The sequence below is a fragment of the Corvus kubaryi genome, unplaced genomic scaffold (genome assembly GCF_017639235.1).
Source record: "Corvus kubaryi isolate FWS band 111438036 unplaced genomic scaffold, C.kubaryi_AGA036_p1.0 37312, whole genome shotgun sequence".
NCBI classification, from domain to species: Eukaryota; Metazoa; Chordata; class Aves; order Passeriformes; family Corvidae; genus Corvus; species Corvus kubaryi.
The window spans coordinates 306,119-328,276 of record NW_024581098.1 but is presented as its reverse complement, the minus strand read 5'-3'; the positions used below and the strand labels follow the sequence as shown (position 1 = coordinate 328,276).

The 22,158-nt window shown below is 40.1% G+C and overlaps 1 protein-coding gene across 1 annotated transcript in view; it reads left to right on the top strand.

The window, feature by feature from the left end:
- The first annotated feature begins 143 nt into the window (after positions 1 to 143).
- Positions 144 to 22,158, top strand: part of XKR4 (XK related 4) — a 223,537-nt gene continuing 201,522 nt past the window's right edge. The window contains exon 1 of the mRNA XM_042029002.1: positions 144 to 1,083. Coding sequence (XP_041884936.1) covers positions 242 to 1,083 — 842 coding nt within the window. The 5' untranslated portion in view covers positions 144 to 241. The remainder of the gene's footprint in view (positions 1,084 to 22,158) is intronic.

Below are 22,158 nucleotides of genomic sequence, written 5' to 3'. Positions count from 1 at the left end.
GGGCTGAGCACGGCTCCCCGCAGACAGGCGGCGCTGCGGACGCGGCCGCCGCGGAGGAGCCGCCCGCGGGCGCGCAGCCCGGCGCGGAGTGGGGACAGGGGACGCGGGGAGCGGCGGGTCCGCGGCGGCGGAGGGCGGGAGGCAGGAGTCAGGAGGCGGAGGAGGAGGAGCAGGAGGAGGCGCGGGATAAAGGAGCGCTCGCTGCTCCCGCTCGCTCTCCAGCGGGGCTGAGGGAGGCATCATGGCCGCGAAGTCGGACGGGCGGCGGAAGATGAAGAAGGGCGGCGAGGTGGCGTTCACGCCGCTGCAGAACTCCGAGCACTCGGGCTCCGTGCAGGCGCTGGCCCCGGGGCTGCCCGCCGGCGCCGGGCCGGGCGGCGGCAGCGACGACGACGAGGCGCCCGGGGGCGGGTGCTGCAGCGGCGGCGGCGGTGGGGACGGCTCGGGCGGCGGCTCCCGGTGCTGCTGCTGCTGCTGCAGCGGCGGCAGAGGAGGAGACGGCGGAGGGGGCGGTGGCGGGGGCTCCCGGGGCTCGGGCGGGGGCTCGTCCTCCTTGTGCCTGCGGCTGGGCAGGGAGCAGCGGCGCTACTCGCTGTGGGACTGCCTCTGGATCCTGGCCGCCCTGGCCGTGTACTTCGCGGACGTGGGCACCGACATCTGGCTGGCGGTCGACTACTACCTGCGGGGCCAGCGCTGGTGGTTCGGGCTCACCCTATTCTTCGTGCTGCTGGGCTCCCTCTCCGTGCAGGTCTTCAGCTTCCGCTGGTTCGCGCACGACTTCAGCACCGAGGACAGCGCCGCCGCCGCCGCCGGGCACTGCCCCGCCGCCGAGAGCAAGCTGCTGGTGAGCAGCGGCTCCGCGGCCGCGGACATCGACGCCGCTCGCCCCAGCACGCCGCAGCGACAGGCGTCCACCGCCAGCAAGGGCAACGCCACCAACAGCAGCAGCAACAGCAGCAGCAACGCCGCCGGCAGCGGCGCCGCCGGTCCCCGCGCTGGCGGCGGCCGGTCCGCGTCCTGCGCCTTCTGCATCTGGCTCCTGCAGTCTCTCGTCCACATCCTGCAGCTGGGGCAGGTCTGGAGGTGAGGAGCAGGGCGAGGGCGGTGCGAAGGCCGGGGCTTGAGCCCCTGGCCACGGGGGAACGTGCCCGGCCGCGGGCGGGACTGCGTTCGGCGAGCGGCCGCCTGCCCCACCTCGGGGTCCCTCGTCGGGACAGCGCTCCCTGGCCCGCTGGGCCGTCAGGGTGACCGGGTTCCGCGGGGCTGGTCGGGCGCGGGGTGCCGAGGGGAGCCCCGCCGGGTCCCGGAGCGTCCTGTGCTGCACGGGTGGCCGCCGCCCCGGGAGGCGCCCGGCTGCCTCCAGCCCGCGCAGCGCCAGGTGCCCAGGACCTCCTGGGAAACCTGCGCCGGAGGCTCGGTAAAATAAGGGAACCGGCGGGGAAAAGGGGACATAACCCGGTAATGCGCATCTCCTGGTCTCCTCACATGTGGCCAGGACACCTTTGCCGCCAGCAGAGAACTTCACTGGCAGTGAAGAGTTACTTTCCAGTAACGCCCTGATGCTGGGTTTTGAGATTTATGTGTACATATGCTGCAAACAGTCATCTCCTTCATGTGCATATCCATTTTCTGTATATGTGATGTATTAAAGGAATGTCTTCTAAATCAAACTTTTGAGTAGCAGTTCTCAAAACCATCTGCAAGTGTACTGTGTGTTATGGACACGTACTGTGCATTATGGAAAGGATGTGCTGAAGTAGGTTGTGAAAGGCACTTGCTGAAAAAGGAGATGACATCATAGTTTTCAAAAGTAAAGTTTTCCTTCAATTTTAGCAAATTTCTGGGAAAAATTCATATGGAGCTGAATGCCCTGCAAATACATTTAGTGCTGCCTGAAAAGTGCAGAATTCAGAAGGTATAGTGTATAAAGAGGTAAAACATTCATATTGAATTTTGGAAGATAGATGCTGTGTTGAAGAAGGTCATGTAGTAGGGCAAGTGCCCTAAAGCAACAGCTGAAAATACCTTTTGGGTTTCTTGTCTGATGGATGGAAAGAAATTATGTCATCCTTCTGTTTTGGAAACACTGGGGACTTTTCACAATTACTTCACTAGAGAGTTTAATTTGTTGTTGCTGTAAACTTCTAATGGTGGCACTTTTAATATCCATCTCATCCTTTAGGGCAAAGACTGTCTTTTGCTTTGTTAGTGCAGTATCCAGTACAGCTCAGTTCTGCTTGTGGCCCTTTAAGCATCAAGGAGTCCAAGTGCTGCTAGATAATTGACCAAAGATCTTAGGATGCCAGAACTAAGTATCTTTCGCTTTCCAGAGTATTTGGTTCATTGTAACAAATGCAATTTCCTAGACTTGTGAAACTAACTCAAAGTTACAAGTGTGCTTGTGTTTACAATGACATGACTTGAGAGGGAAGCAGAATTTTGAACAAAAAGTGATGCTTTGTTCCAGATCTTGAACACTTGTAAGCTCCTTTATGTTCTACTTTCACAGTTGTTTAAACAGAAGTTTAGGACTTTCTGAATGCGATGGTTTTTGTGTAATGTTTAGTCCCCACCCTGCAGAGATAGAAAAGTAAGTACAGTGGCTTAAATTGTACTTAGAAATTCATGTTGATACTCATACACATAGAAATCAAACAGTGTGGATCATGCTGAGTGACACAGAAGAGAGTTTTACAAGGTCTGGTGTCACGACTCTGTATTGGAGAACACAAAGAGCAGGGAGGGCTGTGGGTGGAGCAGGGTGGGATCCAATAAAGTACAGCTCTTCTGTCAGATGAGGTGTCTGGGATTTAGAGCACTCCAGCTGCTTGCTTTTTGATGAAGCACAGTGTCTTTTAACATAAGATTTGCTCCTTGTAAGAGCACCTAGTCCTCTATATTTAAAGCTAGATGAGTCTCTTTTGATCATAAGTAGCTTTTCTTCATGTTTTATATGCAGCAGTGTAAGACTACCTGAATATTAAACTGATGAGGCATGTTAGGGCATTATTTATGGTTTAGCCTGTTACACATTTTTTTTTTTTTTAGCCTGTTACACTTTTCTTCTTTTCAGTGAAACAGAGCCATCAAGTTGCTTGTCTGTCAGTAACTTCGTAGTACTTATTTGCAGTTTTCCACAAGCTTAGAAATTATATGGTCAGCAGTATGGAGTGTTTCATATCAGCACTTCATAACTGATTAAAGTGGCTCCATTTTATTTCCCTACGTATCTTCCTGATTAGGGAGAGCCTTTGGAGACATCTACAGCTAATAATCAGCACCAAAGAGGAGAGGTCATATCAACCCTGAGAAACTCTGCACATAAGCATGGTATCAGAACCAACATGATCTGTAGAAATTTTCTGTAAAATAGTGTCTTTAATCAGACACTTAATCGTTCAGAATGTTTGTTCCACAGTGTAACTGTGCTCAAGCACTGGCTTGAGCAAATAGCTCAAGCTGTTTAGGCTGAAAGATGATCCAAAGTGTTTTCCAGTTGCCTGTGTTTGGAGACTAACTCCTTTGACACAGCTGAACAGACCATGCTGGCTGAGTGAGCACCACAAGTGCACACGTGGTGGGGTCACCATCAGTTGACAAAACCTGTTACCCTTTGTTCTGTGCCTCTCATTAAGTTTCCTCTTAGCTTTCATATTTTTCCTTCTCTATTTCTTTTGCCCCTGGTTAAAGCTCTCCTGTAACTACATTTAAGTTTTCTGTTACTTATTGCACTGAATCTCCCACAAGTAAAAATGACAGTAACATGTCCATCATTTCTCTATCAGGGAATGAGGAGAAAGTTTGCTTGTGCCTGATTCTCAAGATACTGAAACTGGTGATCATTCTGGTTTTGTGTGGTATTTATTGTCTTCTGTCTCCTCTTAAAATGAATTGAATCTTGAGGTCTTCAATTTTCCTTTATTTGTCCCATTGCAAAAGGTTTTGAGGGCAACTGTGTCAACCTCTTATTTAAGGAAGCCATCCTGAGGAATGAGCGGTACAACTGACAATCCCAATGTTCTTAATATTCTTGAATTAAATAAAAAAAGGTGTAAAAATATGTTTTTAGTGATTAGTTCTGTCAGAATGACTTTTAACAATTTCAAAGCTTTTCCTTTGAGATTAATTTTTTGTTTACAAATATACTGAAAGCCAGATCATTGAAAATGATTATGTGTTAATTTTGACTAAAATGTGCTAATGGGAAATGAATGAGGTCTTTAATGTGGTATGGAACAATACTAGAAGTAGGCAATCTAAAATTACTAAAACAGTTTTTATTCCTAGAGTGTGAAAAAGGAGAGCTGCAGGAGCAGCTAAGCTGCCAATCAGTTCTGAATAAAAATGTAATTTTTTTTCTTTTGAAATTGGTATAACTTTCACCCCAAAAAAACGATGGAATATCAAATTCCTCCTTTTTGAAGAATATTTTTTTTTTCCCCTCTGGGGTTTGGCTGTTCACAAACTTCCTGATAACACTGTCCACTTGTTAAAATTCCAGTGAAGTCTCTGAGGATCTGCTTGCCCCAGCAGAGTGCAGCAACTAGGCATTTGTTAGCAGCTAATTTCACATTAACATATGACCATTGATGAGATTCTACCTTCAGAGATAGACACAGGTACGTTTCCTTATCCATATTTCCAGTGTGTTCTGCTTTTTACCAATATATGGGCATGGAAACCACACTATGGAGCACTCTTCTCCCAAGTATGTGCTGTAAGAAAACTGTCTTATTATTAGCAGACTCTGGGGGGTACAAGCAGGATGTAATGCACAGGGTGTTTCTATCCCATTCAAAGGAAGAAATGGAAGTGGATGCTTTAATTGATAGTCTGTAAGGACTATGTAGATGTATGTGGGCCAGTAGGACTCAGATAAACTACTGCCCTTTGAGCCTGGCCTGAGAGTATGTAACCACTGCCCTTGAACATCCCTTTGATTCACTAAACTTGACAGGCTTAGCCCTGACTTTCAGATTTTGCAGTGGATAGCAGGACTTGGTGACTGCGTGTAAGAGATCATAGCGTTCACTTGGCAACTGTGGAGCTGGTTCAGTTCCTTAAAAAAAATTTTCTGGCTGAGGTTCCTTTGGTCTGGCAGGATCAGATAGCCATGCTCCTGAAGCTAGGTAAAGGGATCCTGAGGGTCAGCTCTGGCGGGGGGTGTGGGTTGTGGGAAGTTGGGTGAGCAAGAGGAGGAGACTGGAGGACTTGCTCGTGCCCATCTTGTGGTGTCTGGAAAGCAAGTAGCTCCCTGAGACAACTCTTGTGCCTTGCAGCAGGGTGGTGTGAGCAGGCTGCCTTGGTGCTCCGAGTGCTTGGGAGTTCCCAGAGTGTCTATCATTTTGTCTGAAAGGCTGCAGTCAAAGTGCCTGAAAGGGAACTGTCAAGTTTCAGCAGCTAACAAGGCCAGAGGAAGGGTGAATCATTGGAAAGAAGAGGACTGGAAATTACCCTTTTAACTTATTTCTGGATATACTGCAATACTGAGATGATTAAGCATATCCCTCTCAACAGAGTGAGGGGGTTTGACTGAGACTTCCTAGCTCTGTGGGAAACCACCTAGAGAAGGAGGAGGAGACACCAAGTTGATTACTTGTTTTTCCAGGTGGCATTGTCCAGGACAGTTGTCTGTTCCAAAGTGGGTCTTGTTCCCTGGCAAATAATGCTATGGTTTAGCTATCTCTGTTTATGTGTAATACTACGAAGCCATTATTTTCCTTATCCTTCCTGGTTCTTATTCAGAAAAAAAAGGAGTTGGAGCAAGGTTGTAAAGGTGATGCTGGATTCTGAGAGAGGGTGCGTTGTAATTTCTCTGGTGCCCTGTGGAAACATTTTTCACAGGTCTGGATCATCTGCCAAAGAAATGTCATTGCTTATGACATAACCTTCACCTCTGCAATAGTTTGATGCTCTTAGAAGTAAAAAAAAAAAAAAAAAAGGAAATGGTGTCTGCCCTGCATGGGAGAAAACCTTACAACTTTTTCAGGTGCTCACCACTGAGCAGGACTGGCCCCCTAAACTGGAAGTATGAGCAAGGTAGTTCAAATTAAGAAAAACATCATCAATATTAACCCAGCTCAACTCCAAACTTAAATAGGTTCATTTCTTTTTGCACTTTCGATCTACATAGTGGTTTTGACACTTTTGTTCAGCAGCAGTGTAGGAGTTTGGTGTAGTTATGTGGTCAATAATTCCAGCTGCCACTGGACTTCACACTAAGATGTGATAATATCTCAATCTGACACCAGTTTTTCTCACTGTTTTGAAATCTGTCAGATAATTTGTCACATGGAGTCCAAATTTATGAATCATAGCCATTTCCTAGACAAGATTATTGCATATCCTCCCCATCTGTCTCTAAGTGTAGTGAAATGCTGCCACTCAGCAATGCCATATTTCTTTTATTGAGTTACTGCAGTGCTTGAGTTAAAGTCCTACTGACTAACTATTTTGCTTGCTGTATCTTTAGGTCTCAGGAAAGGTTATGGGCTGTCAGAAACAGGAAATAAAGTTGTTGGGTTTTTTTCCCTCTCAGCAGGATTAGAAGGGGCAGCCCACCCTTTAAGTGACCACATTTAAACTTTTGGTAATATATTCAGCAGAATAAATATTCAAAATTTTTTTATTTTTTCTTTCCTTTTTTTCCTTTTCTTTTTTTCTTCTTTTTTTTCTGAAGACAGTGGTATGCAGATGAAGTCTGTACCTTTCATATTTTTTTTGGAAACACAGAAGTGAAGCTTTACTATGTTCTTAAAAATCCCTTACAAGTCTGCATACAAATCAGATTTGGTATTCAGTTTATTCTAATAACCTTAGCTATGTGTAAAAGATGCTGATGTACTTTAGAAGAAAGATACTGTATGTTAATAATTAACAAGCGTTCTCTCTGTAGAGAATATTTATCAGTTACATAAGTTTTCAGATTTTCAAAGGACTGCTTAAGCACTAAAATTTCTGATCACTCAATTGGCTTAGTAGGAAAACGAATATTTTATACACAGAATGCTTTCTAGAAACTTATATAGGGGAAGAATTTATATTTGCCTTTTTCCAAGAGTGGAAAATTGGTAAGATTGCAAGGGTTTGTGTTTCAGAGGATTCCATGTCACCATATATATAGATATTGTTCTAGAGTCCTCTGATGCTGTGAAGGAATGACTATTTGTACATACCACAAATTCGAAGAAATGCTTCACATTACAATTTGTTTCTAAATGTTATAAACTTGCAGAAGGTTCTTGAAACCAGATGAGGGGTTTTTTTTTTTGTTTGTTTGTTTTTGGTTTTTTTTTTTGTTTGTTTTTTATTAAAATTTCTGTAACTTACATCAGGGAAAGTATTTATTGCTGGAAGGTCAGTTTGCATGTCCACAGTTCTTGTGGGAAAGCAAAAAAGTGTAACACCACAGCATGATCTGTAGCCTCAGTTATCCTCCTTCATTCTTCAGGTTATTTACATCGCAGTTTAACTTGTTCAGGAGAGTATTCTCCTTGTCAGAGGGCTTAAGTCCTTAATATTTGTCCATAAGAACTGATTTGGCCACAAATACACAAAAGCTCTAATAAAACTAAAATTAAATCAATTCCTATGTCACTTATAACAGTGTTACCTTGTTCTTCTGTTTCTCTGTTCCAATTAAGTAGCTTTTAATGTATAGCAGATAAATCACAACAGTGACTTACATTTTCAGTAAACAGGTTGTTTGGGAGGAATTTATCAGGCACAGACAAAATCAATAGCGCTTTTGCTTGCACTTCAAGTAGAAAATTTTGGTTGCTAAAGTATATTTACAAAGTGGTGCCTTTTTTTGCCAATTTTAGCACAGCTGTCAGTTGTATGCATTGTGTCAAGTGGACAGATAGGCATGGAAGGGGCAAACAGGCTATAAAAAGAATTGCTTCAATTTACTTGATTTTTAAAATGAATGGAGGCTGGTATAAAAGAGCACATGAGGGAGAACTGAGGGAGCATATAGAAAAGGAAGCAGGTTCTGAAAAGGCATGGGAATAGCAGTTAATCCTCCTAACTAGGTACCTAACTCCAGTTTATTTCCTTTCAGCCACTGACCTTAGAGGGATTATTTGAATAATTTCCTAAGTGACTGCTTGAGAAACTGTAGAAGCAGGCAGGAAAACAGAAGAGTTTTATGTCTGGGAAAACTCACAGCAAAAATGTCAGATACACAGAGAAAATGCTAGATAAACTCTCACTGCAGTGAGTATTCATCTGAACAATGATAAATAAAAATGTGAGATATCAGTCTGGCATAAGCTGACAGGAGAGTACTCTAAAACATCTTTTCATAAATTTTAGAATTAAAAAATAACAGGTCTTGGATATATGTTTTTCCAAGAGATTTTACCTGAATTTTCTGACAACCATAACAAGAATTATCATCTCCCCGTGGGCTCTGATTGCTGAAGTGGTTTCTTATCACTCTCCTCATTCTGTTTCCCTGCCTGAAAGGCTGAAATGGGTTATAATGTACTTTTCCCCCACAAGATAAAATAATTGCTATATTATGTTATTATTTTCATTACTTTTCCTTTTACAACAAGCCTGTGCTGTTCAGTATGTTCATGGCATAAGGCTTGTATGGCAAGCCACATAAATCTTTTTGATTGGCAGGGATAATCAGTGGGGGTGGTTAATGTTATCAATCACAAATGATTTGATGTCACGAGTTGGAGCACATGGAGCGAGACTATTTTGTGGGGTGTTTTCAGAGGAATTTTAGCAGCCAATGATATGACAGGGAAAGTAACTACTTTTTGTTCTTCTAAAGTTGGAAGGTATGATCTAGACAAGACTAATGTACCCAGGATGGTACCAGCTGCTTTAGAGAAAAAGCAGATGTTTTATGGTGAACATAAAGTGAATTAACCTACAGATGGATGGACAGTTTTCCTTATCTCTATCAGCTGTTATATATCAGATTGATTTCTGCCCTTAAAAATGAAGGTTAGCATTGCCACAGTTTTCAACATTACGCACTTTAATGGGATTTTTTCATGTAAACATCTATTCTAGGATCCTGCCAACTTCTCTGAGTGGCGTTTTTCCATGTATAGTGCATAGGATCAGTAGATTACTTCTTGCAGGTCCAAGGAAAATGCCTTTAAATATCAAGCACCAGACATCAGAGAGATCTATGCACGCATAGAAAGCAACGAAAGCCACTATGCCGATATTTTCACTATTTAATAGTGGCTTGGGAATGACAAGTTTTGTCATAATAAATGTGTGTGAGCTTTTAGCTAAAAGAAGGGTATGGATAGAGTTGTGTCTTTTCCTATTTTTCTTCAACCCTAATCTTTATAGGCTCACTTTATATGGAAATATTTCTGTGAGACAGATCTATAATAGGACTTTGCTCTGAAAGCAGAATTTAGATATTCTTCAGGCATATAGACATGAAAAGATGACCTAGAAAATTTGGCTTAACAGCCTTGTAAGGAAAGCTTTTCTACTGTGAGGGTGACAGAGCACTGGAGCAAGCCGCCCAAGAAGTTTGTGGAGTCTCCTTCTCTGGAGATATTCAAAACACGCCTGAATGTTATCCTGTGCAACTTGCTCTATGAACTTAATTTAGCAAAAGGCTTGAACTATATGGTCTCCAGAGGTCCCTTCCCACCCCAAATATTGTTATTCTGTGATTCTGTATGAAGTTACTTGAGGAAGTTAAACATAATGGACCTTAATGTTCAACTTGAAAGCTGCCTAGAGGCTTGTATTCCTGCATTTTAGCTGTGTCCAGAACCTCCCTAGCACACACAGCCTGAGTTCCTCCTCATTTAAGCCCTCTGCAAACCAGACACTGGGCTGCAGCAGCACCAAAATCCCCTAGTGGATCCAGTTGGCAAGCATTGTTTAAATCTGCTTTATGAACAATGATGAGCTTATATCCCCAACAAATATTGCTGACTCTGCCTTGTTTTATAGTGCTGGAGAAATGCCACTTGTGATTTGCTCAGATTTTAGGAGACTTGAGTCCACTGCCCTTTCCAGCTGTGAGGCGTCAGTTCTTGTCTCCCTGAGTGGTTTCTGCACTGATGCTTAGGCAAGGCTGGATGGGGACATTTGCTGCCCTTCCTGCTGGAGCTGTAACATAACACTGACAGAAATGTCATGTTTGTGAGGCCACAGATGAAGACCTAATAGGACATTGTAATGAGACCAAAAACAGATTTCCATGTCTTTCTTCTTTACTGCTTAATTAATTTTTTTTCTACCTTTTTCCACCCTTTAACCTTCTCTCTTTCTCTTACCCTAAAAGTACACACCAGTATTTGTGTTTACAAACACTCATGCTTCATGTATAGTATAACCACAAAGAACACCATAATACAGATCTCCATGAAAATGCCTGCTTAGCTTATAGGAGTAGCTCCAGATGAACTGAAATAGCTGAAGGATTGGTTTATTCACTTTTTCATCAACCTTTCTTTGTCATACGTAATCAAACGTAGAAAAAGAGATATAAGAAAGCTTTTTTTGATGTGTACACCCAGAAGTTTTTTCACACTTTTGCTCTGCAATTTCTTGCAAAAGTGAATTAAATAGCAATATAAAAAATGCAATTAAAAAATTGCTTGAGTTCCTGGTTCTTGCTCTGAGTTGATTTCCTGATAACATTTTTGTAGCTGATTTTTATCAATGTAAGCAGAAGTTTCGTGGTTAAAATAAAACTGTATTTTCATGTCCCAGCTTCTTATTTATCAACTCACCTCAAGCTCCACAGTAGGTGGAGCCCAGCTTTTCAGTATGCATAATTTTGGTTGTTTTTGGTTGCCTTTAGTCTGTATTTCAGAAATTAAGAACTGCACCTCCCTTTTACCTGAGTTGGAGTGGAGCTTTTTATAATAATTTTCTTAAAAGAGAAGAATATTTAAAGTGGCTCAATTTGGGCAGTCAAAACCAGAGCATACTTCTGAAGATGTTATTCTTTAGTTATCCAGTACACATTTGCAGTCGAGTCTATGGATATTATGAAGCCTTATTTCTGTAATATACTTTGAGGTACTCAGATGGAAAATGATGTAGGTAGAAACAATTCAAAACCAATCATTATTTCATTGTGTCTGTCAAAACATGTTTTAAGTTAAACATGTGAAAACATAAACACCTCTCTATAATGGACAGTAAATTGGGCTATTAAAGTAAGCTTTTAATATTTTAAAGATTTCTTTCTACAAGGCTTTAAGGTTATTACACCCAGAATATGCTATATAGCTTAAAAAAAGTTCTGTCCTTCACCCCATTTCCTTCACCTACTACTTTTGCTGCTCCAAGTTAGCTCATTCCCTCTTCTTTTGAGCTGTTTTCCTTATTTGTTAGGAAATTCCTTATTTTGTGATCTGGATCCAACATGCTGTGGAAAAAAATGGTGTAAGAAACAAGGGTTAGGAATTTTTCTAAACAAAGTGGAGGTGCTAGAATCAACTTCAACCTGAAGCTTCCAAGCACTGGACATTTCAGCTTCAGAAACAATGACATGTATTGGTGATAGCAGACAAATAGGCTGAGGATAGAACATTTCCAGTAGTACTGGTGGAAACCGGACTCAATACAGAGTTATTGAAAAAAAAACTTAAATGTAAACAGAGCTCATAGAATATTAAATGAAGATGTTCTGTAAGTAAAGATTGGGTACTTACAGAAGATTTACCCGAGTTAAGCCAAATACAGTGCAGAGGATAATTAATGTGGCAGAGAGAGCTCGATAATAACAGCTTTGAACTTTTACAATAGTGCATTAATGCATGTGTCAAAAGGAGGGATTGCATTTACAGTCAACAACCATTTGTTAGCAATTTTTACCATACAGGCAAATTAAGAACTCATGATAACATTGTATGAAAATTACGTTTCTGAACGAAGGACTATGTTTGATCCTTAAGTATGCTATTCATTATTTTTAAATTTTGGACATGTACATTTTTCTATAACCTGTCTTCATTCTCTTTGTGCCACTTCTGTGGAAGAGCTACTCCATTAATAATCCAATTGGGTTAGAGAATTAATTAATTATTGGGAGTGTTCTCTTGATGGTTGGATTAAATCAAGAGGGCTGCTGAGAAAACTAGCATAGAGTGCAAAATAAGTCACCCCATCATTAGTTCCTGAGTTCATCTCAGAAGAGGCTGACTCAGCCCCTCAGGGTGGGTTTGGAGAAGCAGAACATAAAATCCCAGGAGCTGTGAAGGCTGCAATGGATAGTTGAAATGGACCGGTTCCCTTGCCAGTTTGGACCTGTTACTCTTGTGCTGTCAGGTAGACTGAGAATTTTGCCTTGTTTTGTGACTTTGTGGATGCTTTGCACTCATCAGTGTAAAAGTACAGCTCCTTTAGAGAGTGAATGCTGATCTCATAACCAAGCTGAGACAGCCCAGAGGAAGTCTTTAATCTTTGTGTATCCTTTCCTCTTCCAGTGGAACTTATTAACAGCTTCACCCATGTTGAAAAAATGGCAAGCTGAAAGAGGGTTCTGTTCCTCTAAAAACTTCCTAGAACAGCAGGAGGGTGATACTATGTGCAGGTTTGGGGATACTTCTGTAATAGAAGTAATGAGGAGTTGCTACTGCTTCTGGTGGTTTAAAGTCATGTTTAAAATAGAGGAGTATTTTTGAGCCAGTGCCTTTCCTCACTCATCCCAAAATCAATTCCAGAGCTGGACTCAGTCCTTTTCTTGAGTCTAGCCTCTCCTTACACAGCCCATATCTTCATTACACACTGTGTACTCACTCCTTCTGTGCTAAGAGCCAGAATTTTTCTACAGGTCTATCATTTATTAGGACAGGCATGTGGAATACCATACTACTTCAGAATTCATGTTAATAAGTTGTTATAATTAATTTTTTATTGTTGTTTTACAAATGGGGATTTATATAGCAAAAAAAATTATACATCCATATCTTTCTATTTGTTAAGTATCAAGTACTCTGATTGGCTTTCTTGAAGTGCATAAAGTATTGGATGGAAAGAATATTTTGAAAAATGTTGATTGTCAGCATAATTAAGTATATTTAGGTAATGACATGAAAAATTTTCCTAATGCATATGCTAGGTGGGAAATGGAAGTGTATTACATGAAAAACATAAAATTTCAAGTTTTAAATGTAATGCTATGTCTTGAAGGATTTTAAATTTCCACAAAAATGGTTCATTGAGTTTGAAACAATTGGCATTTAAAATTATCAGCATGTATTAACATGGGATATTTTCAATATCTCAGCAAAACCTATATCCCTAGTTTTTAATTTTTTACCAGCACCTAAGGAGAAAAGATGGCCAATAGCTTTATTTGACAGCTGGCACTAATAGAGGAGTCAAACTTAAAAGGACACTGTACATACCCATCATCATAAAAGAATGCTTACAAGTATTCTTTTGAAGTTCGCTTATGAATTCAGTTTGACTGTGTTAATGACTTGTACTGATTTTTTGAGCTTGTGCTTTATTAGTGCAAATACTTATGGAAGGTGTACTTTAAGCCTGAGTGCCAGAATATTAATCAAAACCTTAATTACATATTCAGTAGTAATATTCACAATTCATATGGGTCCTACTTAATTTCATTACTCATCCAATCAAGGATCATAAGCAATGACATATGATTTAAATAGAAAATTGTTTTGGATATTTCTAATTAGTAGGCACAAAGGATTGGTTATTAAAGAAGTTAACTTTGGCACCTTGAAAACTGAAGAACAACCTTGAAATAAGAATAAACCCAACATCCAAATCTGTTCACAGAAAATTTACTAAAAGTTTTCATGCATGCTTACTGTATATAAACTAATTTCAAATAAATAAACTACAGAAATATCATAGAAATATGTCTTCTAATAGCATTTCATAAATCACTCTTTGGAGAATTCTTCATGAATAGCAATCTTAATAGACGTAGAGAAGACAGCAGGATTTATGCTCATTTCAAGTAATTGTTTTGGGTATAAATATTGCCACTGTGACTAAAGAGTGCACTTTATTGTGAGAATACCTCTTCGACACCAATGAAACGCTAATTTGGCCGTAATGGAGAGTGTCTCACACTGGATTATCTCACTATGTGGGAGCTTGTCACTGCTTCATCTGTGCTTTCTATTCCCCATCCTCAAAAACCTGTGAAGTCTTTTGAGGGGACAAAGCTTTGAAAAGTCTGTCTGCAAACTTGAAGAACCAGTGGGAGAATTGGGTCCTTCTCTCTGTCCTGCTGTCACTCCATGCTCTGTTAAGTGTCCTTCATCTGCACTACAAGCCAAAGCTCTTTGATTCTGTGATGTACCACTCTTGATGCCAGAGGAAGGCTGCTCTGTGGCTCCCTCGAAGCTGTTTTTCTATGAGCAGTACTGGATTCCAAAAGCAAAGAAACACAAAGCCATGGGAATAGGAATGATATTAATTGCCATCACTAAATGTGTATGTACCTGGGATTTGTTGCAAGCAATTTCCTTACACAGGCTGTCCCACTTTTTTTTTTTTTTTTTAATATGACCATCGTTTTAGCCTATAGATTTCAAAAAGAGAAGAAATCCATGACTAAATAAGAACCATCAGCCATGGAAGTATCTTTTTTAATTTCCTTTTTCTCTTGGCAACTATTTTTATCATATTCAAGCATTAGCTCGGAGAGAGAAATAATGTTCACTTCAAAAGCCACTTCCTCCTCAATAAATAATTCAGAGCCATAGATTGTTCATGAGGAATTATCAACACACTAGTAGTAATTTAATATACCAAGCAATCGCACTCACTTTAGCCTACATATGATTTAAATAGAATATGACAGTTTAGGGTCTCCATTTGCCCCATGGCATGTTGGGATCAAACTTGGCAAGTGATTGCAGTGTTCTCATATCTTCTGAAGAAGTGAATGAAAGTTGCATAATTTAGAGAGGATTTCTTAATTACATGCTAAATCAGAGTTTGCTTGCTTGTGTTCTGAATCCAAATTGTTGCCCAGGATCAGTTTAAAGCATGTGAATATTTTCTCTGTCCCTTGTTAACTAGCATCTCATGAACTTGTCACTTTTTTTTAACTTGTTGAGTTACTATTTTGAGGCAGTGTTTCAGTATATTAGTTACCTTTGATTTATCCCGTGGGTGAAAGGTTGTGCCTCTCCTTCCTGAACTGTCTCACACGTGGGATCCATCAACTGAGGACAACGTGATTTCTGGAAGTTTTACCTCTTTTGCTTTTTCAAAGAGTCAGTTTGGTTTCTTTTACCTTCCTTTGCCACTAGTAGCTCAACACCACTGAATGTTAGCTACTGGTGGAGATGGGAAAATTTGTGTTTCTCACGGTCATAAACAGGTGTGATGAAAAAGAGACAAATTCCTTCTCACTCTAATGCTTTTGCCCATTGATAGGAAAATGCACAGCTGGTAGTATATCAATGGCATATGTGTCATGTACTACTAGAACTACAGAACTGCCATACCTGAACTCAGGTTAGGATTTCTCTTTTCCTACACTGCTTTTTCTGGAGTGGCTCAAATGTGTTCACACTGGTTTGTCACAAATTTGGCATAAATTTTCTTCTGTTTTGGCTGAATGACAACAAGCACTTCCATGAAGGTTTATGGCTGTAATCATTTAAACCATAGCAATTTATCTTCTATCCATGGAAGCGGGTTTGTATGGAAGGCAAGGGATGCCTACAACCAAGAGATGTCCAGTACAATGCTTAATTTTATGCATTTGCCCTTTGTGTTCTCTACAGTCTGTACCTTTTGTTAGGTAGCCTTCTATCTATGACAGTGTTTATGCCAAAGACATATAATGAAATCATACACAGAGACTTGTAACTGTCTAGGTGATAAGAGGCACTCCAGGACTGTATTTCTCCAGGAAAACAGCAGATTGAAGTTGAGACTGAGGAATAACATGTTTTCCTGTGTTCTTGTGAAAAAAATAATTGCCCTTCAAACTTGTATAATATTCTCCAATTCATCGGGTTGATAAGGTAAAAAGATAGCCAGGGCTTCTCTCACAACCTGTTTGCCCACAAGGAAGGCTATAGCTGAGTAATTTTTTCTGCAAAGTTCCACTACAATCTGAATAGATTTAGGAACGGTTCAAGGGGAGCCATACCCTCTTCATAGGAATCCCTGCTTACTGGAGGAAAGGTAACACCACAGGTTTTGGCTCATTGCTGTGAGTGTAATGCTGGTCTTGTTATTTAACTTAGTGGTTAGCTGGGTCTTTCGTGAGATCTCCACCTGAGATTTTCATTTTGGAAGCACTTTGCTGATCATACAGCATGCATGGAAGGAGCAAGGAACATTAGGTCAGTGACATGTAAAAGTAAGAAACATTAGGTCAGTGGTGGATGTGTTTCTACTTTGATTTAAAGTGTCTTTAAGATGTTCAGAAATTTCCTTTTTGTTCCAGTGGGATAAGAGATTAGATGCATGATGGAGCAATGGTGATCAGCACATAACTCATAATGCCACAAGGGATGTGTTTGAAGCATCAGCCATTATTGTGCAGCTGGATGAAAGAAACATCTAAAGACATATTCTTCTTGTCTGACTCAGAAACTGGTCTCAGGTTGGTGCTGACACATCTGGAAGAAGGACTTTAAACATATATATATGTATATAATAGGTGCAAGAGGAGGAGAATGGGGAAAATGAGGGTAGAACAGTGGATATAGAATTGTTAACAGGAATTTGGTTAGCAAAGAAAACTCGAAGGTGCTGATAAGTTATCAGTGGCACATTGCTGCTAGGATGGTACTTGATCTGTTCAGTGGCTGAATGTTGTCCCTAACGAAAGACGTGAAACATGGATACAGACTTGGCAAAGATCTGTGCAAGAAAAGAGAAGAAGTGGAAACATCTGTGCAGGACTTGAATCATGTGAATTCATGACTGGAAATAGGGACTTGAATGTTGGATGCTACCAAGAAAAGAGAACTGAAACTAGAGACCTGCTGGTATGCTACTGAGTATTAATGATACGATAACTTGAAAGAGGGGAATATATGTGTTTAAAAACTCATTTTTTAGAAGGTCTGCAAAGGTGGTTTACCTGGGCTAGCACTGGGCTGCTTGAGTAGTGTTGTGAAAAGGGAAGGGTAGGCATTCCAGAAATCCGTGAAAACGTTATCCATTGTGGGGGATTTAAACTGCTTAAATGGGTGCTGGAGAGCACAACATGTTAGTAACCATCATAGGTGTTTTCATGTGGTAGCTAAAAGTCATCATCAAGTAGCTAACATATTAGGATATGTCACAGTGTTCTGGTTTTTATGGGGATATTTTAGAACTTTTAGAATTTCTCAGTATGGAATGAGGACACTATGGAAGACTGATAACACTGAATAACCTTCAACAGCATGATCACAGATAACTTCCTTTTATGTTTCTTGAACAAAAAAAGTTGCTAAAGGCTTTGTTCTGGTTTGGTTTTTTCCCCAAAAGAGCAAAATTTCATAACTGAGGCAATTGGCTAGTAAGAGAAATTTGCTCCAGCAAATATATAAAGAAATCCTAAATTTCTTTTAAATGAATAATGCTAACACTGCAGGGAATCTGAACATCAAAAAAAGAGAAAAAATTGTAGGGTGTAGCTCTTAAACAAAGTGTGTATTTGCAAATAATGCCTTGCCACCTTGCCATCCTTCCTTCCCAGTTCTTTAAGCAGCACTAAGGCTCAGAGGTCATTTGGAGATAAAGTGGGACTTTCCAAATCCAAGCTGATCTGGCCTTTACAGAAGAAAACCCCAAATAGCAAAACACTCTTCAACTATGTAACAGGGACAGAAAAAGGAAGAAAGACAGCTGTTAAATTATGAGAGGGGATGTTAAAGATAATCTGGATAGACTTGGTGATTTCCCTAATTTTTCATTAAAGGCAATTATATATTTATATAATCTATACTTTAGCATAGTGGTAAAGGGTAGACAGATAATGTATATGATGATAGTAAAAGAGAGATAACCACAACTGCAGTGAAAGCAACAGAAAATTAGTTTGTCTTTGAAAAATCAAAGGGAATTAATAATTCCAATTCCAGAATACTGAAAGAGCTGGTGAATTGCATCTGTATTTTAAATCTGTTAGTATAAATGTGGTACCATAAGACTGGAAAACAGCTACATATTTAGGAATCTGAGAAATAAAATTATTCATCAACTATCCATCAATGAGTAAGTGACACTATAAGTGTCATTTCCTTTAAAAAACTTTTGTGAAGTCATACAGTTAAAGGACAAGGGCAGGGAGAAAGAATTAAAGTGTAACAGGGTTTACTAAAGATCAACACTGCCAGACCGACCAGAGAACTTTCCCAGTACTCTACTGAATTTTATAAGGAAAGGCAGTGAGTGTGCTGAGTGTCTTCTGTCTGGCAAGGAAAGTACCGTAATGCACCCTGGAAGTTTTCAGTAGAGCTGGACAAGAAGGGGATTAGCAAGAGTCTGTAGAGTATGAAAGGAACTAATTCCCTAGCAGGTGTGTTTAAGTACAACCAATGCAGCTGAATTATAAGGGGCACGGTGTGGCCACAGCCATGGTTTCACTGAGTAACCCAAAGCTCATGGCACACTGAGAGCTTACATCCCTGTTGTTAGCCTCTTCCTTCTCATCCTCTCATCCAGGAGACATATGTTTAAATCACTGCATTACCATTCTGCCAGAATTTCCAAACTATACCTCTTTTTGTTTTCAAAATTCTGAATTTTATATCAGATAGAAGTTTGCATTTCACAGCCTAGTCTGAGCATATTGGGATTTTGTTTATTCTCCAGGCAGGATCTGAGCAGATTAAAAAAATTGCTGGTAGAAATACAGTCAAAACTAATTGAGTCTTTCTACAGTTTGATTTTGCTCCACAGAGACGTATTGTCACATGTTATGAAATCAGGGGGTTTAAAAACTTCAGAGTCAATGATTTAAGCTTCTGCTCGACATCTTCTCAAATAGGATTCCAGCTTGTATATTTGTGGCATACCCCGAGACCACAGTTAAACTGGAGATTCCATATGTTGTGGCATGCCAGAAAATTTTGCTTAAGCTTTGCAATGACGATATATATCCAGGACCAAGTTTTTCAGTTTAGATACCTAGCCTTGGTGAGAGTTTGCTGACTGCTCATCGCCTGGGAGCATTCAGGTGTTTAGTTGTGTATTGCAGTGTGATGGAAGAAACTGATGTCACTGAAGGTTGAGTAACTTTATATCATTTATATCCAAAGTGTAGGGATAAACTACTCCAAACAAAAGCTAGTCTGCATGGTTTTGACCACGTGCCTTGTACTTTGAAAGACTGCCTGCTTGGGGTTTTAGGGTGCTTTCATCAGTTCCTGCAAATTGAGGTGCATGTGGGTTTTGTGTGTGTAGAATTTTGTAGTATCTTTAAATCAAAATGTGGAAATAACATCATGTTACTGCTGAAATTACTTTATTTTAATTTTAATACTTTGAAACATTCTCACCTGCCACTGCAGAATAAGCACAACAGCCAGAGAATGAGATTAAATGAGAAAAAGAATGGTATTGCATCACTGGGCCAAAATATATATTCCTTGTCTACAATTGTAATGACACAGGTATATGTCAAATAGTGTTGAAGTACTTTCTTTAGGCTGTGTTCAGTAGTGTTTGTTGACTGGTTCATACTAGAGTTTTTTTAACCTCAGATGTGGATGTGTGATGTTTCCCTTGTTTTATGTAAATCTAAGTGCTAGGTGATTCAGAAACTGAATAAATCTGAAAAAGATGCTTATGTCTGAGTCTAGAATGCCTTCCCTCTTGTGCAGAGTGCCACAGCCCTAAGTAATTAGGTGGTACTTTACTGAGTGTCAAACCAGTTTAAAGTACAAAAGGTAAGTGGGTACATTACCCTGCGTTCTGGTCTGCAGGCAGCGGCACCCCTGCTTTAGGCTCCACATGAAGTCCCCACAGGCTTAATAATGCGTCCAACTCCTTTAATCAGGCTTCTGACTCCCGTTCAGAAATTCACAAAGCATGTAGTATCTTAGTCAAGCGAGGGGAAAAAACTAAAATATAGGATCAGGCCATTAAGTTGTATAGTAAGGTTGCTAATAATAATCACAAAAGGGATTACTCAGTCACTGAGAGCAGTAAAGCAGTGGAACTTTTTTTTTTTTCCAAAAAGTTGGGATTTTTGTTTGGTGAATAATGCCTCAGCAGTCCTCACAGTGAAGAGATGTGGACACAGCTCTGGTTCTGCAAGCACCATGCCACCTGTACTAAGCAGACATACAAGCAGATGAAGAATCTGGCCAGTGCTTAGCTCAGACAAATTCAGTTGCATGAGTGAGACAGAGAAATAGATGACTGAATAAATCAAGTATTAAGTGTGTGTAATGTGAAAGAAAATTATTTGGGGCTTACATTGCTTCTTTTTCTGGTTTTTTTTTTCCTTCTTTTTAAAAAGGTAATTATCATTCATTCAGATACAGCAAAATATTGTTGGACCAAAAGACTTGGGCTCATAAGTAGAAACAAGGCACCTTGGATGGCAGATTAGTTTGCCCTGCTAAACCATCCAGACTTGTATAGTCTGCTGATATTCTGTATTTATATACTTATTGATTAGAAAACTAACTTAAAAACTTTCAGACGTCAACAAAACTTAGTCCAGTTCTGGTTTATACTAGTGGAATTTTTGCTGAAAAACAGGACACATTTCAATAGCAAGATTAGCTAGACTGTGAAATATTACCCCTCAGGGAAGTTGTAGGAGACCAGTTGCATGGATCATTTAAATGCAATTAGAAAAGCCAGCAGAGGATGGAACCAGGCAATTCCCTCTCCCTGCCCTCCTTTGCTTCCTCCCCAAATAAGTTTGAAAAATGTCATTTGGGGAAATAATAATGGAGTCGGGTTGAATTTAGCAAATATTTTTGGCTGAGAAGGGACAAATTTGAAGACCTTTAATTCCAGTAATTTTGTGAAAATGCTTGCATGTTAGGGAGAAAAGTTTCATGCTAAAAATGCAACTTGTCATTTTGAAATTTTGTGTTTTCATTTATGAATTGGGTCTTACTTGTTCCATGTTGATGCAAGAGTACATAATTACATTTTTCTTTTCCTTCTTCCTTCTTTCCCCAACATCAGATTTTAATTAAGCTATTCTTTTTTTTTTTTTTTTTTTTTTTTTGGTCATCTCATTCAAACAAAGAATCTGTTATTTGCACTGATCTAGCAAGTATAATGAGAAGTCAGTTTCAGGCTGATAGAAGGACAGACTTTATGTCTTTTCCTGGGAGATCTCCTTTCATGTAGAGCCTGTGATTTACAGGCTGAGTTGGCTGTCTCACCTTAAGTAATGCCTTTAGTAGCTTTCAAGTTTGATTTTTCTGAAAACCTGGTGATGGGTATCAACAACTTCAGTTTCAGTATGAGGTACATTTTTGCATTCCCTCTCAAAGTTAAGGTTTAAATATCTGAAATTTGGTGCTTAAAGCTAAAGCAGTTCTAAATAGGAGTAAAAAGACCAAGAGGATTTTTAGTGGTTCATAAGTCTTAGATTGCTTTTCTGAACAGGGAGGAATTTTACCCACTGAGCCCTGGACGGTTTTCTCCCATGCAACTTCCATTGTATGGATGTCAAATTCTCTGACAGATGGGGAAGAATTGAAACCAGAGAGGCTTCATAAAAATAAGAATTTTTGGGGCTACTGGGACAAGCACTACAATATTTAGCAATCCATTGTGAAGCAGCAGATGTATAATTCGATATACATAACATCATTAATCATATTTCTTTCTTAAATGGTGATTAAAAAGAAGTGCTTAGAAATGAAAGTTGCCTACAAAAGCTTGTTTTTGTCTCATTACTTCAGGGGGGTGGTTTCCCCCCTCTGTTGCTGTCTGTTTTTAATTAGGGAAGTAGAGATGGATGTGTAGAATTAGGTTGCACAAAATCTCATCTGAATTCTTAATCATAAATGATTAAGATGAAGATTTATAGCACAGATTTTGACATGCTGGCTGATAAAGCAAGGTTAATAGAGCTATATTCTCCCCAGTTATGAATTGTCTGGGAAAGCAGGCAAGACAATAGTGTCTACAGACATTAGAGGGCAACAAGATCTCCAAGAATGTTCTTTCCCTTCTTTATTTTTAGAAAAAAATTTGCCGATTGTCTGATGTAATATTAAAAGTTCCATGAGAGAA